Source organism: Physeter macrocephalus, chromosome 18, assembly GCF_002837175.3.
Source record: "Physeter macrocephalus isolate SW-GA chromosome 18, ASM283717v5, whole genome shotgun sequence".
Taxonomy (NCBI): Eukaryota; Metazoa; Chordata; class Mammalia; order Artiodactyla; family Physeteridae; genus Physeter; species Physeter macrocephalus.
The window spans coordinates 41,643,748-41,662,270 of record NC_041231.1 but is presented as its reverse complement, the minus strand read 5'-3'; the positions used below and the strand labels follow the sequence as shown (position 1 = coordinate 41,662,270).

Genomic DNA, 18,523 nt, shown 5'->3' with positions numbered 1-18,523 from the left:
CCGGGAAGATCCCACATGCTGCAGAGTGGCTGGGCCCGTGAGCCATGGCCACTGAGCCTGCGCGTCCGGAGCCTGTGCTCCGCAACAGGAGAGGCCACAACAGTGAGAGGCCCGCGTACCGCAAAAAAAAAAAAAAAAAAAAAAAAAAGAGTAGGCAGAGGTTGGCAAACTTTTTCTCTAAGAGGTCAGATAGTAAGTATCTTAGGCTCTGTAGGTCACATAGGTCTCTGTCACATGTTCTTTGTTTTCACAACCCTTTTAAAATGTATAAAAACATTCTTAGCTGGTAGGTAGTACAAAAACAGGCTGCTAGATTTGGCCTACGGGCTATAGTTTGCTGATACCTGAATTGGAGTGTTCAAGTGTCAAGAGCAGCATCACTACGCTGCAACTACACATCAAAAATCCAGATTCCTAGAAGTCTACAATAAACAGCTGCTGGGAAGGAGCAAGGTAATGAACTTGAGGCCATCTTATTGTGTCAGGGATTGGCATGAAACATTCTGGGGTCCTTAGAGAGTGACAGGTCTTAGAAGGAAACAGTGCTTTTCAGCTACCAGTAATCTCAGAGGGCTGGGGAGCACTGTGACAGAGCTACATCCAGCAGAGAGAAAAGTGCATGCTTCAGTGGCCAGGTCTGATCATCCAAAGACCTGAATCCCAGCATGACTTTGGAGAAACAGCTCACAACGTGTTTGCAGGTCTCTTCTGAAAGCAGTCTCCGTAGAGGTTTCAGAATCTTGAAGGTCCAGCTCAGGCACCAGAGCATCTGTCAGCAAGATAATGTCTTGCCAGACACTCCAGCCTTACTTGAAGTTTTGGGGCCACATAGTTCCAGCCTGTGTAGAAGTCTATGCCAGGAGAAATGGTCCAGGACAGCCTACACAGGTTTGGGCACTACGTCTTTTATTAATAAATAAATAAATAAATAAACATGGCTACGTTGGGTCTTCGTTGCTGCGCATGGGCTTTCTCTAGTTGTGGTGAGTGGGGACTACTCTTCATTGCAGTGTGTAGGTTTCTCATCGCGGTGGCTTCTCTTGTTGTGGAGCATGGGCTTCAGTAGTTGCAGCTTGCGGGCTTCAGTAGTTGTGGTTCGCAGGCTCTAGAGTGCAGGCTTAGTAGCTGTGGTGCACGGGCTCAGCTGCTCCGTGGCATGTGGGATCTTCCCGGACCAGGGCTCGAACCCGTGTCCCCTGCACTAGCAGGCGATTCTAAACCACTGTGCCACCAGCGAAGTCCCTGGGCACTAAGACTTGCTTGGATTCTTTATTATATTCATGTTCCTTCTGTATAAATTACTCATACCACATGTGTGGAGGCTCTAGGTTCAAGGATAACAGTATTAAATACATTATTTAGACCTTGTCTAAATCTAGATAGGATTAGGAAGAGCTTCTGTGGATAGTGCTTTCTTTCCCTTAAGACCATGTAAAACTAGAACTTTCTCCCAGCAGACACAGCAGCCTGCTTGGGATGGTGCCAATTCTGTCTCCTGGCAGAATAGGAGTCTCCTGACAGCATTCATGGAGATGTGGAGATGTTAACTACCATTTAATATGGACACTTTCAGACACATGACCAATGCTTTATGTTGTAGTAATTCTTATTCTGAGGAAGAGACTAAAAAAAGACCCTCGGGAGGATTTCTTTAGTATCCAGGAAATACAGGTTCCTTATTTTTCTAACCATGTCTTCATTGTCAACACTTCTGGTTTCTTTTGCTACAAAGTCAGTGATGTTCTCTGCTCTACAGGATGACAGGAATGGGCATAGTGTGACATCACTGTATACGATTATTCCTTTCTTGCATCAGGGATGTGATGATCTTCCAACCTGTTGTGGGACCAGATGTGATCATTCCTAAACCCTCCCTTAGAGATACTGCCAAAGCTTCATTTGACACTCAGACTGACCACAGTCCTATGAATCTACTTGTGGTAAATACTTTCATCACTCTGCTGCGAAGAGCTTTTCTTTAAAATGTGTGTCTCTTTCAAAGGTCATGAGATGTGTCCAGCAGAGCTGAAAAGAGCAGCTTTCTGCCTTTCTGATTCTTTGTAGCTTGGGATAAGCACTACTCATTTTCTTTTCAATGGGAGTAGCTGATCCGTCTCATAAAAATCCTTTCCTGTATCTATTCACCTAGGGCTTTTTAAGGTTTTCTAAACATTCCAACATATCCTTAGTTTTCTCTGATCTTAATGAACACCCTAAGTAATACACAGTCTCTAGGCTGGGCTGGTAGCTTCTCTAATGTCTTGTCAGTTATCCCAAAAGGTGAGGCTGATGAAGGATTAATAATGTAAATAACACCCCACCCCAGTATTGCAACATAACATTCGGTGAAACAAATGAAGATGGAAACAAAGCGGGCAAAAGCAGACAGGACACACAAAAGCAGGAACTTACACCCAACTATCTTCATCTCTGCACCAGAAAGAAAGGGGGCAAGAATGAGGGGACAGCACAGAGAGAAACAAGAACAATTAAGACAAACAGGAAAAGAGAAAAAAAACATCACTTGCCGGTTGGTGATGAAGCATGCACTTTTTATCAGGGGTCAAAGCAAAGGACAGAGTGTATTTTTGAGCACAAGGGCAAGAGTCAGGGGGCCCCCTAGAGGGCTGCCATGCCAGCATAGCTGCCTTCTAAAAGGCAAGGTCAGGGCAACCCAGAGAGGAGCTTGTGCCAGGTCTGACTCAGGGAAGGGCAAAGCATCCCTAAAGCAGAGTACTCTCTAGGGCATAGTTCTCAAAGGGGGTCTGAAACCAGCAGCTTCACCGCCACTTGAGAGCCTGTGAGGGATACAAATTCTCAGGTCCCACCCCAATCCTACTGTCTCAGAAACTCTTGGGTTAGGCTTAGCAATCTGTATTTTTCCAAGCACTGCAGGTGATTCTGATACATACTAAAGTTAGAGAACTACTGCTTTAGGAAAAACTTGGCCATCAGCTAGAACATACTAAATCAAAGGGCAGATTTCTTTTGACAAGAGAGAAGCTCATTTAACTAACATGAAACTTGGCCCATAACGCCCACAGTAAATGATAACCTTAAAAATTCAAGATTTATAAAACAAGTTAAAATATTTATTTCCCACAGAGGCATGACAGAGCTCTGTATTCCCACTGACTCCAGGGAACAGACTCTCTGGGAAAGCTAACAGTTAGAGAACTACACAGAAGCTGGTGGCACACCTCTGCTGGCTTAGATGTGGTCTGGAGAAGGGTACAGACCATTCTTGAGCAAGTGGTTTTAAATCATTCCTTTCAGTTTACAGTCTTTTGGCAGACAGTTTTCTTTAAAGTTTTATTTTGGCTAATTCTGAAGAGTCACAGAAAACAATGTTAACTTCAACATTCACCTCATTCACCTGAAACACCTGCCCTGCTCCAATATTTCCTCTCCAGTTTTTTGAAAAAAATCTAAGAAAGGAGTAAAAGTGTGCTATAGAGTTGTTAGCTTTCATACGCAACTAAAATGAGTTTGGAGGGAAGGAGGAAATACCCATAGAAATATGGTGACAAACCAACAAAAGTCTGTTAAGTGCTCAGTTTCAAAGTAAGGTTTAAATTCCCGCATCCGTTTATTCTTCTATAATCTTGGATGACATTTCCTGGGTTGATGTGCCTTCTCTGTGACCTCCCAGAACACCAGCAATGGCAGACTTGCCTCCTGCTCACCACCATGGGTCATGAGCACAGGTGGATGGCTGTGTAGTCAGGGCCTCAGCTGTGGCAAAGAGTAGGACATCTCCTGTTCACACCAGTCACATGATGTATGTGTACACACTTATGGAAAGCAATAGGAGACCATCAGAAAGACCTTTTTTGAAATGGTATGTTAGATACTGGTGTGGTTATAACTTGTCTAAATGCTGAAACTCAGAGCTATAAGCTCTATCAATATGCTTTGACAAGGACCTATCTGGGCCATCTGACAAAAAGGACCTCTCCAAATTAGTATCTGGTGGTTTCTGCCAAATGCTGGTAGTTTCAAAATAAGAATCACAGTATATGAATAATTCTAATTTTCCCATTTACTCTAATTTCTCAGACTTAAGTGTTGAAATGCTCACAGTTACTAACATAATTTATTTCCTTGTTCATTTCCCATATGACCATGCATCAAGAAGTCGTAACTTCTTGTAACTCAGTCACACCAGGACCGTGAGGGCTGAGGGCTGCTGCAGCCCAGGTACAATACTTCCACAGGTGATGAGTGGACCAGCTTCAGGTGGAGGGGTGCCCTCACTTAGGGACTTCTTGCCACAGACATGGTTTCCCAAGACAGGCTGACCACAATTTAAGACACTGCTGCACACTTTTCCTGCTGCTCCAGCAGGACCTGAAGGGCTAGCCCTATCCCCTTGCCCAAGGATGGCAAACCTACACTGATGATATCTTGGGGTGCATTAAGGGGGCTGTCAGTTGTTAGTGCACAGTCCTGACAGTGGCCATCTATGCAAAAAAGTCTTTCCTCAGGGGGAAGAAAGGTAAAGGAGAGGACAGATGCATAAAGGACTGCTTCCTGCCTGTGAATCAATCCTTACTTTCAGCTCCAGCACTCAGTACTTCAAGGGCAGACAACCCAGCGAAGAGCACACTCACAGCCCCAGTTTGGACATCCCAGGATTGCCAGCGTCTCTGCCTTATAGGGCAAATCATACGATGATCCCTTAGCTGCTCAAAGGAGGGAAACTCCCCTTATACTCAGCTTGCTTCACCAATGATACTGATACTGCTTATTTCCATGGTCATGTCTAACATTCTCAGAAATCCTTTATAAACCTATGTGCCAATGATACAAAGAGATGCAGAGTGCTCCACAAAAAGATCTCTTTCCATAGATGAGGTTTGGATACTGCAACTCCTGAAATTAAAGTTTGCTTAAAAATTTTTGACTGAAGCTTGCTCCTTTCTAGTCTCTGCTCACTTTGTTTTGATTCTGTGACTGTGTAAAGGCTAAGAGGAAGGAAATATCTAAAACTTAGACAAACAAGTTCTTAAAAGAAAGAACTTTAAGTACATCTTTTAGAATATATGACTCTACATCATGAAACCGGATACCTAATTAAAATAAGATCACCAGAACAATTTTGGTAACCACTAATTATTTCTTCAGTGACATGTTGCCAAGAAGCCAGGGACTACGCTTGGGCTCTTCTTTTCCTGATTACCAGGGCCATAGAGGGCTGAGGAACGTGTTGGGACAGGATGGGAGAAACATCCTGTGGAGGACATCACCTCTACAATAGTCAGATGGGGGCCTTTCATAAGCATGAAGTCTCTAAGTGTTTAAAGATTTGATTAGGAATTGATCAGGAAGTGATTAAATGGCCTAGGACTCCCATACAAAAGACCCTCCTGTGTGCATGAGCAGGAGACGAAGACTGTCACAGCAGCTTGCTCTGCATTCAGAGTGTTTATGGAGAGAGAACAAAGGCAACAGAAAACAAGTCTGGGCATAATGTGGGAAGTTGGAGGGCAGCTGGAATCCAACACACAGGCCTTCTCTATACTCAGGCCATACTTTCCTCTGCGTATGTGCTGGCAAATATTTCCAAGAAGAGGATTTTACAGCACCATGAAGAACTCCAAATAGGGAATATTTAGAGTGGTCACAATCAGTTTAGTCTAGCCTGGCTTGGCTCTTTTAAACAAAGGCAAATAAACTTTTAGCAGAATATTAAAACTCAGGGAGGGTGAGAGGGAGATGCAAGAGGGAGGAGATATGGGGATATATGTATATGTATAGCTGATTCACTTTGTTATAAAGCAGAAACTAACACACCATTGTAAAGCAATTATACTCCAATAAAGACGTTAAAAAAATAAAATAAAATAAAATCACATCACTAAAAAAAAAAAACTTATTGGAAAAGGTAGGGCTACTCCTCCCATAATTCATCCAGACAAAGAGCAATTTGCTTGTTCTGCTTTCCCTCTCCTTGTTCCCAACTTCTCTGGTTATCAGACCACCTGCCATCCATCGGAGCCATGCCTCTACCCTTCCGTCACTCCCTACAGCCCCCTTGGTTCTGATGGCCTGTTTGGATCCACTTCTCTAGCTTGGCCTGCATCCCCCTGACCAGGAAGCATGAACTTGAGATTGACCTGCTGGAACCACACTTGAGAGTCAATGCATTCCCACTTTCTGCCCTGGCTCTCCATCAGGAATTAGATGAAAGGAGTTAGACAATTTCTGAGAAACTAGCCAGATAGTACTATTCACAGTGCCTAACTTATACTATTTGCCTGACCCATTTTTCTGATATATTATGGTATTTTCATTATGATTCATTTTTCAGATACAAATATATCTGCTATTTCTACATGAACTGAACTGGGATTCATTGACACTACAGGCACTATTTTCCTTAAAGAGGATGTTCCTATGAGGGGATTCTCTTCTAGGAAATGTAATTGAAGAGAAGAGTATAAAAAGCCATCCCCATGAGAAGTTCTGTATTGATTCCTACCATCCGGTCTCCATAGGAGACAAAAAACTCATCTGCTGGATTGCTGTGCTACACTGGTGAACATATGTGGGGGCTTCTGGAAAAGAACAAATGCTAACAAGAGTCAAAGGAGCCACTGGCTGCAGACTGCAGTCAGCAACCTGACTTTGGCTGTAGAGACTTTTAATGGCTGCAGGGCTCCTCCACAGCATAGTTCACCACCTGCTCACAAGGGGAGCACTGGACTCAATCCTCCTAACCCTTCTCCCACCCCAGCCCCAAGAAGTTCTGCCTACCTGGCATGATGACATCAGGAAATCCCAATTTTCTTGTAATTGCCAATCCCCTATTAAATATCATAGGATTTTCTCTCCTAATCTGTTCCATGTCTCCACGAAGAAGCTGCAGAGAAATGATAAGACCTGCAAAAACAAAAGCATTTTTTTTACTCAGTATCACACTTCTACCCTAGAAAACACAGAGTCACATTTTTTCAGGCAAAAATGTGCAAAATACAGCATTTTTCTTGAGAAAAGTTTTGATGCAGAAAGTATACATTATTCTGAAGAAACATGCTAGAAAGCTAAAAGAATCTAAGTCAAGATAATCTCAAAAATCCAGAGAACTCTTCTATTAAATACAAACTGAGAGGGCTTCCCTGGTGGCGCAGTGGTTGGGAGTCCGCCTGCCGATGCAGGGCACACGGGTTCGTGCCCCGGTCTGGGAGGATCCCACATGCCGCGGAGCAGCTGGGCCCGTGGGCCATGGCCGCTGAGCCTGCACGTCCGGAGCCTGTGCTCCGCAACGGGAGAGGCCGCAACAGTGAGAGGCCCGCGTATCGCAAAAAAAAAAAAAAAATACAAACTGAGATCTGGGAGATTAAGTTGCCTTCCTCTTTGTTCCCCAGCATCCAGCCCAGGGCCTGACTGGGTCTTAGTGAATATTGAATGAGAGGGTTGATTCACATAAACTGTACGTTTAGGAACCCAGAGAAGTCTATAGAAACAATGGCAGACTAGAAACAAGTGTAACCAAAGAAGACCTTGTGTGAGGGTGTCCCACTAGTTGGAAACGACTAAGTTAAGAGATGCTGTGTTTTATGCCAAAGTGCGGGATGCAATTTTCTGGTTCAACCTTGCAATGGCTTGTACAGAGGGCAGCAGAGCAGACATCACATTCTCCCTGCAGGGAACCAATGCACTGCAAAGAAAAGAAGGAATATTTTGTGGGGCTAACTGAGCCTTGCTTCAGACTGTAAGAGTTTCAGATCCTCCAGATGATCCCAGGGGCTTTATTCAGAACTTGGGAGAATGCGCAATGCCCCCTAAAGTGATCTGGCTTTTGCTCATTACTTGTACCTTAGGAGTTCGGCACAAAGAAACAGTCTCCTGGAAATCACTCTCCTCCCCTGCCCTCAAGGATCCTCACTGCAGCCACTGGCTAGAAGTCTGTGAAGTCAAGCCTAGATGGAGTTTGGAGCGCCTCTGAGACTCTGTGAATGAGAGTAGCTGGTAGGAGGATGAGTTTAGGTGCTGATCTATGGGTCAGCAGGAAGCACCCTCGTCAATCTGGAAACTTGGGAGTTGAGCAGAAGATGAAAATCTCGAAATGAGGGAAGATGTTATGATAATCAGGACAATCAGAAGAGTGGTGGTTAGAATGGAGACAGTAACAGTAACAAGTGGAGAAGTAGAATAAGAACAGTCTGGGAATGGAGAAGGGAGAGGAGATAGAGAAGCGGAGAAAGAGAAGTCAGATAGGAGAGTCACAGATACTATATCTAGCAGGTCAAAGTATTCTAGGAACTAGGAATATGTACTCTCATTGCTGGGTCAGTGGAGGAAATACAGTTCTACTGCTGCCCAGGCAGAACCTCAAGATGATCTCATTGCTTCAGCTAAGCGCATCTCCCTCAAGAAACCCTGGGATTACACATATAAAGTCGCAGGTGTCATTAACACCAGGATCACAGTGCCCTGAAAAGCAGGCATATGATATTCCAGTTGGCGTTCTGGTTAGATAATCAGTGTTTGAGATTCGGCCACCATAAAGTAATTTTTTATCGCCTAATTACTTGATGGACTCAGTTACAATTAGTTTATGACCCTGAAAGGCTGAAGGCCTTTGATTTCTACAGAAGACAGCAGTTGGGGAGGTACTCACCCTCCCCCACAACCTCAGCTCATTTATCTGCAGTATCTTTACACAGCTATCATTACATCTCATCCTCTGGGTGAACAAAAATCCACTGACTTAGGAGATGGCCTAGCCTGGAGCAGATAGCTAAGAATGAAACAGTTTCCAGAATTTGAGATAGTGGATGGAGGGGAAAGGGAAAAAAAATCAGTGAGTGCACTCTTACCATTCTGCATTGGCAAGGATTTATTCCAACACCCACTGACTGCCTTTCATCTCCTCATTTTTTGAGCTATCAAATTGGCCTAAATATGCAAAGTGCAACCTGTGAGGGTGTAGACTGAAGGTGCTGGGAGAATCACATCTACCTTTCAAGCTACTCAAAAAGATCCTGAGGGCTTCCCTGGTGGCGCAGTGGTTGACAATCCGCCTGCCGATGCAGGGTACACGGGTTCGTGCCCCGGTCCGGGAAGATCCCACATGCCGCGGAGCGGCTAGGCCCGTGAGCCATGGCCGCTGAGCCTGCGCGTCCGGAGCCTGTGCTCCGCAACGGGAGAGGCAACAACAGTGAGAGGCCCGCGTACCACAAAAAAAAAAAAAAAAAAAAAAAGATCCTGAGTAGCTGCTCTCCTCTTCCAAACATGACAATTAAGAGGGCTTCAGTTTATGCAAGAGAGCAAGTGAAAAGGCACATGAAGAATGAAAGAAACCACCAATGGAGGCTACAAAAATTCCATCACTCAGATTAAGAGATACGAACTACTATGTGTAAAATATATAAGCAATAAGCATATAGTGTGCAGTACAAGGAAATACAGCCATTATTTTGTAATAACTTTAAATGGAGTATCATCTATAAAAATGTTGAATTGCTATGAAAATAGCGATTCATAGCGCACGTGAAACTAATATAAATTGTAAATCAGTAATACTTCAAGTAAGAAATAAGAAAATAGAGGAAAACTCCATCCCCTTTCGTAGGGGCTGGAATCCCAGAACTTGTGGATCACTTTTCTGGTTCTGAAACCCTGATTGATTGAGGCACATGCCAAATAATGGTAAGGCATGGTCCTTAGGACCGAAGAGCCTCCGTGAATAACTCAGAAAAATGATCACTCACCTACCCAGTACACAACCAGTCCTTTAGCAATTCTTGGTATTCTACCTACCAATCATCTGGCTCTCAAGCCAAAGAACTTGACAGTAAATACATCTATACAAGTTCTCTGTTAATCTGATCCCTGACACAAGAAAACTGCCTTTGAACCTCAAGTTAAACACTGTCCCCATAAAAAAGTTACTGGACACAACTGACACCTATTTGGAATACTGGAGGGCCAGCAATCTGGCCCTGGCCCCTCGCCATCCGCATCCCTTGTGGAAGAGCTGGATGAGGATTAATAATGCAAATTAATCTTAGCCCAAGATTTGTAAATAAAGCTGTACTTAATAGCCATTTAAAAATACATAGAAAAGATGTTAAGAAATAAAAAATAAAATAAAAATACATAGAGGACTTCCCTGGTGACGCAGTGGTTAAGAATCCACCTGCCAATGCAGGGGACACAGGTTCGATTCCTGGTCCGGTAAGATCCCACATCCCATGGAGCAACTAAGCCCGTGCACCACAACTACTGAGCCTGCACTCTAGAGCCCATGAACCACGACTAATGAAGCCCGTGTGCCACACTACTGAAGCCCGCAAGCCTAGAGCCCGTGTTCTGCAACAAGAGAAGCCACCACAATGAGAAGCCCACGCACCACAACGAAGAGTAGCCCCCGCTCAATGCAACTAGAGAAAGCCCACGTGCAGCAATGAAGACCCAACTCAGCCAAAAATAAATAAATTTATAAAAATAAATAAATAAATAAAATACATAGAAAACCAAGGCATCAACTGTTTTATTTGCTAAAAGTTGGGTTTGTGGCTACATATCTAAGAGGTCAATAACAAAAATGAAGAGCCACATATATTAAAGCTACACCTAAGAGATTTACTGCTGGATGACACATTTACTCTCAGCACTCAAAACCAATATAGCAGGACTTCCCAGGCGGTCCAGTGGTTAAGACTCCACCTTCCAATGCAGGGGCTGCAAGTTCAATCCCTGGTTGGGGAGCTAAGATCCCACATGCCTCATGGACAAAAAACCAAAACATAAAACAGAAGCAATATTGTAACAAATTCAATAGACTTTAAAATGGTCCACATCGAAAAAAATCTTAAAAAGAAAAAACCAATATAGCAACTCCTTCTGCATTTTTGTATGATTTGACTTGACAGGAAAGCACTAATGACTTCTGAAACAGACTGCCAAGGCAATGAACTATTCATGATGTTTAACAAAGATGGGTGAGAGTTTACAGTAAATTAACTTTTTATAAAGAAGTATCTTTAATTAAGGAGACTGATAAAGACCTGAAATATTCTTTGAGCAATTATGAAATTCTCTGACACGAAGACCCTGGAGTCCAGCAGTGGAAAACCCATGCTCAGAAGCTTTGACAATAGAGTGGAAAGGCCAGTGGCCTGCAGTATGGAAACCTGGGCTCCCTGGTTAAACCACTAAATCATTTCACTGAGCTTCAGTTTCTTCATTTATTTAATGAGGGAGTTGAAACACGTGATTTCCAAGATCTCAACCAGCTTCCAAGTTAAGCCTTGCCAAGAAGCAGTCAGACACACACTTCAAAGAAAAGCAGCCTATTTCTCCTCCTGGATTTCCCACAAGTGTATGAAGACCTCCTCTCACTACGGCCATCCTAACTGAGGCTCTCTGAAGTCTATGCTGCCCCTAGCACAGAGGATGGGGTGCTTTTCTAACACTGTTTAAGTGGCCAGTGTCTGTGAGTTCTGGACAAAAATCACGGACACTGAAGATGGCATGGTTTCTTGCTCACTCTGGGAAGTGAGACAAAATTCAGCATTTTAACCTGGTGAAGTGGTGGTGGAAACTGCTCTTTGGTTGTTTTTTTTTTTTAAAAAAAACCTTTTTAAATTAATTATTTATTTATTTAAAAAATTTATTTATTTTATTTATTTATTTTTGGCTGCGTTGGGTCTTTGTTGCTGCGCATGAGCTTCCTCTAGTTGTGGCGAGCGGGGGCTACTCTTCGTTGAGGTGCACGGGCGCTAGGCGTGCGGGCCTCAGTAGTTGTGGCACTCAGGCTCAGCAGTTATGGTTTGCAGGCTCTAGAGCGCAGGCTCAGTAGTTGTGGCGCATGGGCTTAGTTGTTCCGCGGCATGTGGGATCTTCCCGGACCAGGAATTGAACCCATGTCCCCTGCATTGGCAGGCGGGTTCTTAACCACTGTTTACCAGGAAAGCCCCTCTCCATGTTTGTTTGTTTGTTTGTTTGTTTTTTGCGGTATGCGGGCCTCTCACTGTTGTGGCCTCTCCCGTTGCGGAGCACAGGCTCCGGATGCACAGGCTCAGCGGCCATGGCTCACGGGCCCAGCCGCTCCGCGGCATGTGGGATCTTCCCGGACCGGGGCACGAACCTGTGTCCCCTGCATCGGCAGGCAGACTCTCAACCACTGCGCCACCAAGGAAGCCCTCCATGTTTTAATCACATCATATGCCAAGAACTTGTAGCCAAGGGTAGTTCTTTATAAATAAAATATGGAAATAAAGCAAAGAACACTATAAATATTGGTGTGAACAGTTTTCCAAATTGTAGTAACTTCTCTGTATTTTAAAAACAAGATTTGTCTCTTGCTTTAGCCTAGTTTTACGTGAGGAATATGAACTCCCTTCCCCTTCCAGCACACTGCGTGTAGCTCCTTGGCATCCAGGCATCTATAAGGGGAAACAGGCACTTAAAAACAGTGGAAAAGGCCCTGAGGAACCCCATGCTACAGAGTTTTAGAGAAGTCTCAAACTTTGAAGCCTCTGATTTGGAGCTGCTCTGAGGACCCTCCTAGTTCAATATATGTTGACCCTGATAAAGAAAAAAAAAGGTTCTTTTCAACAACTTTGGGAACTGCCATGCCCTGAAGTGGCTTTACACTGTCATTTAAGGGCAACTTTTTATTTACAACAGGTCTATGGAAGTTAAAACAAAGAAGGCTATATAAAAGAGGTTATATGAAACAATTTAGCAGTATTGGGTTGGCTAAAAAGTTCCTTCGGTTTTTAAGTAAAAATAAAAGACACACTTTTCTTTCCTTTTAAAAAAATAAATAAATAAAATTATTTATTTATTTATTTGCCTGCACCGGGTCTTAGTTGCGGCGCATGTGATCTTCGTTGAGGCATGCGGGATTTTTTAGTTGTGGGTGGGGGGGTCTTCCAGTTTTGGCATGCGGGATCTTCAGTTGCGTCATGCGAACTCCCAGTTGCGCCATGCGGGATCCGGTTCCCTGACCAGGGCTCGAACCCTCCCCCCACCCACCCAATTAAGAGCATGGAGACCTAGCCACTGGACCACCAGGGAAGTCCCAAACATGCATTTTTCATTTTCACCAAGAACTTTATTGAACAATATATTCACCGTTTTGTTCTACTACCTTCTGCCATTTTTCATGCAATTTCATAATTCCAGCTTCCCAAAATTTTTTATCTTTTTGAGCAAAGAACTGTTCCAGGTGCCTTTTACAGTCTTCCAGGGAATTGAAATTTTTTTCCATTAAGAGAATTTTGTAAAGACTGAAATAAATGGGAATCCGAAGGTGCAATGTCTGGTGAATACGGCGGATAAATCAGAACTTCCCAGCCAAGCTGTAACAGTTTTTGCCTGGTCATCAAAGAAACACACGGTCCTGCGTTATCCTGATGGAAGATTATGCATTTTCTGTTGACTAATTCCAGATGCTTTTTGTCGAGTGCTGCCTTCAGTTGGTCTAACTGGGAGCAGTACTTGTTGGAATTAATTGTTTGGTTTTCCAGAAGCAGCTCATAATAGAGGACTCCCTTCCAATCTCACCATGTACACAACATCACCTTCTTTGGATGAAGACCGGCCTTTGGTGTGGTTGGTGGTGGTTCATTTTGCTTGCCCCACGATCTTTTCCATTCCACATTATTGTACAGTATCCACTTTTCATCACCCGTCACAATTTGTTTTAAAAACAGAATGTTTTCATTATGTTTAAGTAGAGAACTGCATGCGGAAATATGGTCAAGAAGGTTTTTTTTGCTTAACTTATGTGGAACCCAAACATCAAAGAGATTAACATAACCAAGCTGGTGCAAATGATTTTCAACGCTTTATTTGGATATTTTGAGTATTCGGCTATCTCCCACATGGTATAACGTTGACTGTTCTCAATTAATGTCTTGATTTGATCGCTATCAACTTCACCTGGTCTACCTGACCATGAAGCAACATCCAGCGAGAAATCTCCAGCATGAAAATTCACAAATCACCTTTGACACGTTCGATCAGTCACAGCACCTTCTCCATACACTGCACAAATCTTTTTTTTTTTTTTTTTTTTGTGGTACACAGGCCTCTCACTGTTGTGGCCTCTCCCTTTGTGGAGCACAGGTTCCGGACGCGCAGGCTCAGCGGCCATGGCTCACAGGCCCAGCTGCTCCGCGGCATGTGGGATCTTCCCGGATTGGAGCACGAACCCGCATCCCAGGCATCGGCAGGTGGGCTCTCAACCACTGTGCCACCAGGGAAGCCCTATCCGTTCATCTTTTGATGGACACTTAGGTTGCTTCCATATCTTGGCAACTGTAAATAATGCTTCTATGAACACTGGGGTGCATACACCTTTTCGAAATAGCGTTTTGGTTTTTTTTTCGGATATATACCCAGGAGTGGAATTGTTGGGTCACATGGTAGTTCTAGTTTCAGTTTTTTGAGAATCCTCCATACTGTTTTCCACAGTCGCTGCACCAATTTACATTCCCACCAATGGTATGTGAGGGTTCCCTCTTCTCCACAGCCTCACTAACATCTGTTATTTGTGTCCTTTTGGATGATAGCCATTCTGACAGGTTTGAGGTGATATATCATTGTGGTTTTAATTTGCTTGCCTCTGATGATTAATGATGTTGAACATCTTTTCATGTGCCTGCTGGCCATCTGTACCTCTTCTTTGGAAAAACGTCTATTCAGAACTTATAGGCTTTTAAATAGTGCTTCTAATTTAATCAAGCAATATTCAGTTTAGAATTAATGTTAATATGTACAACTGTACCAAGATTTAGATAGAAATTAAACAGAGTTTTAAAATGAGGGAAAAAGAAAAGGAGAAGTTGAGCTAAGATTAAAGCTGCTTTGAAATAAAGATCTTCTATTTTAGTTCCAGAATGACTGATACTGGCAGACTAATCATTGATTCTCATTAGCGTCAGGCTTTCTTGGTGATGCTAACACTGAACAGGAATAGAAAAAGTGACATTTATGTGTGTGTTTTTGGGGGGCTGGGTGTGTAATCTTTGTTCAGGAAAAACAGACTTCACAATGTGACAAACCTGGCAACACTTTTGTTCACTCTGGATTCAAACTGGAACTCAAGTTACCTATCAAAGCATAAGGAATCCACCACGGAAAGAGCAGAAAATGTATTTTGGTCAGAAGAAATGGCCAAAAAGCACACATGAAAAGATGCTCAACATCATTAATTATCAGAGAAATGCAAATCAAAACTACAATGAGGTATCACTTCACACTGGTCAGAATGGCCATCATCAAAAAGTCTACAAATAAATACTAGAGATAGTGTGGAGCAAACGGAGCCCTCCTATATTGCTGGTGGGAATGTAAACTGGTACAGCCATTGTGGAGAACAGTATGGAGGTTCCTTAAAAAACTAAAAATAGAACTACCATATGGTCCAGCAATCCCACTCCTGGGCATATATCTGGAGAAAACCATAATCCAAAAGGATAGGTGCACTCTAATGTTCATTGCAGTACTGTTTACAACAGCCAAGACGCGGAAGCAACCTAAATATCCATCGACAGAGGGATGGATGAAGAAAATGTGGTACATACATACAATGGAATACTACTCAGCCATAAAAAAGAATGAAATAATGCCCTTTGCAGCAACATGGATGGACCTAGAGATTATCATACTAAGTGAAGTAAGTCAGACAGAGAAAGACAAAAATATCATATGATATCACTTATATGTGGAATCTAAAAAAAAACGGTACGAGAGACAGAGAGAAGATGGTGGAAGAGTAAGATGCGGAGATCACCTTCCTCCCCACAGATACATCAGAAATACATCTACACGTGGAACTGCTCCTATAGGACACCCACTGAACGCTGGCAGAAGACCTCAGACCTTCCAAAAGACAAGAAACTCCCCACGTACCTGGGTAGGGCAAAAGAAAAAAGAATAAACAGAGACAAAAGAATAGGGACGGGACCTGCACCAGTGGGAGGGAGCTTGAAAGAGGAAAGGTTTCCACACACTAGAAGCCCCTTCCCGGGCGGAGACTGGGGGTGGCAGAGGGGGAAGCTTCAGAGCCACGGAGGAGAGCACAGTAACAGGGTTCGGAGGGCAAAGCGGAGAGATTCCCGCACGGAGGATCGGTGCCGACCGGCACTCACCAGCCCATGAGGCTTATCTGCTCACCAGCCGGGACGGGCGGGGGGCTGGGAGCTGAGGCTTGGACTTCGGTCGGATGCCGGGAGAGGACTGGGGTTGGCTGCGTGAACACAGCCTGAAGGGGTTAGTGCACCACGGCTAGCTGGAAGGGAGTCCGGGAGAAGTCTGGAGCTGCCGAAGGGGCAAGAGACTTTTTCTTGCCCCTTTGTTACCTGGTGCGCGAGGATAGGGGATTAAGCGCGCCGCTTAAAGGAGCTCCAGAAATGGATGCGAGCCGCGGCTAACAGCGCGGACAACAGAGACGGGCATGAGATGCTAAGGCTGCTCCTGCAGCCACCAAGAAGCCTGTGTGCGAGCAGAGGTCACTCTCCAAACCTCCCCTCCCGGGAGCCAGTGCAGCCAGCTACTGCCAGGGTCCCGGGATCCAGGGACAGCTTCCCCGGGAGAATGCACGGTGCGCCTCAGGCTGGTGCAACGTCATGCTGGCCTCTGCCGCCGCAGGCTCGCCCCACATCCGTACCCCTCCCTCCCCCCCCCCTCCCCCCCCCGCCTGAGTGAGCCAGAGCCCCCTAAGCAGCTGCTCCTTTAACCCCGTCCTGTCTGAGCGAAGAGCAGACGCCCTCGGGCGACCTATGCGCAGAGGCTTCTCTTTTTGTGAGTGTGTATGTGTGTGCTTCTGTGTGAGATTTTGTCTGTATAGCTTTGCTTTCACCATTTGTCCTAGGGTTCTGACCGTCCCTTTTTTTTTTTTTTTTTACTTCTTAAAATTTTTCTTCTTAATAATTATTATTTATTTTAATAACTTTATTTTATCCTACTTTATTTTATCTTCTTTCTTTCTTCCGTCCTTTCTTCCTTTCTTCCTTCCTTCCTTCCTTTCCTTTCTTACCTTTCTATTTTTTTCTCCCTTTTATTCTGAGCCGTGTGGATTAAAGGCTCTTGGTGCTCCAACCAGGCATCAGGGCTGTGTCTCTGAGGTGGGAGAACCAACTTCAGGACACTGGTCCACAAGAGATCTCCCAGCTCTACGTAATATCAAATGGTGAATATCTCCCAGAGATGTCCATCTCAACACCAACACCCAGCTCCACTCAACGACCAGCAAGCTACAGTGCTGGACACCCTATGCCCAACAACTAGCAAGACAGGACCACAGCCCCATCCATTAGCAGAGAGGCTGCCTAAAATCATAATAAGGCTACCAACATCCCAAAACACACCACCAGACATGGACCTGCCCACCAGAAAGACAAGATTCAACCTCATCCACCAGAACATAGGTACTAGTCCCCCCAACCAGGAAACCTACTCAACCCACTGAACCAACCTTAGCCCCTGGGGAAAGTCACCAAAAACAACGGGAACTACGAACCTGCAGCCTGCAAAAAGGAGACCCCAAACACAGTAAGCAAAATGAAAAGACCCAAGACACATATTAATCAAACTATCAAAAATTAAATACAAAGAAAACATATAAAAAGCAGCAAGGGAAAAACAACAAATAACACACAAGGGAATCCCCATAAGGTTAACTAACATCTGATCTTTCAGCAGAAACTCCGCAAGCCAGAAGGGAGTGGCACGACATACTTAAAGTGATGAAGGAGAAAAACCTACACCCAAGATTACTCTACCCAGCAAGGATCTCATTCAGATTTGATGGAGAAATTAAAACCTTTACAGACAAGCAAAAGCTGAGAGAGTTCAGCACCACCAAACCAGCTTTACAACAAATGCTAAAGGAACTTCTCTAGGCAAGAAACACAAGACAAGGAAAAGACCTACAAGAACAACCCAAAACAATTCAGTAAATGGTAATAGGACCATACATATCGATAATTACCTTAAATGTAAATGGATTAAATGCTCCCACCAAAAGACACAGACTGGCTGAATGGATACAAAAACAAGACCCATATATATGCTGTCTACAAGAGACCCACTTCAGACCTAGGGACACATACAGACTGAAAGTGAGGGGATGGAAAAAGATATTCCATGCAAATGGAAATCAGAAGAAAGCTGGAGTAGCAATTCTCATATCAGACAAAATAGACTTTAAAGTAAAAACTATAACAAGAGACAAAGAAGGACACTATATAATGATCAAGGGATCGATCCATGAAGAAGATATAACAATTGTAAATATTTATGCACCCAACATAGGAGCACCTCAATACATAAGGCAAATACTAACAGCCATAAAAGGGGAAATCGACAGTAACACAATCATAGTAGGGGACTTTAACACCCCACTTTCACCAATGGACAGATCATCCAAAATGAAAATAAATAAGGAAACACAAGCTTTAAATGATACATTACACAAGATGGACTTAATTGATATTTATAGGACATTCCATCCAAAAACAACAGAATACACATTCTTCTCAAGTGCTCATGGAACACT

At 43.8% G+C, this 18,523-nt stretch overlaps 1 protein-coding gene across 1 annotated transcript in view; it reads right to left on the bottom strand.

The window, feature by feature from the left end:
• Positions 1-18,523, bottom strand: part of DOCK3 (dedicator of cytokinesis 3) — a 463,183-nt gene that overhangs the window by 93,518 nt on the left and 351,142 nt on the right. Inside the window, exon 15 of the mRNA XM_028479808.2 lies at positions 6,760-6,885. Within this exon, the coding sequence (XP_028335609.1) occupies positions 6,760-6,885 (126 nt within the window). The remainder of the gene's footprint in view (positions 1-6,759; positions 6,886-18,523) is intronic.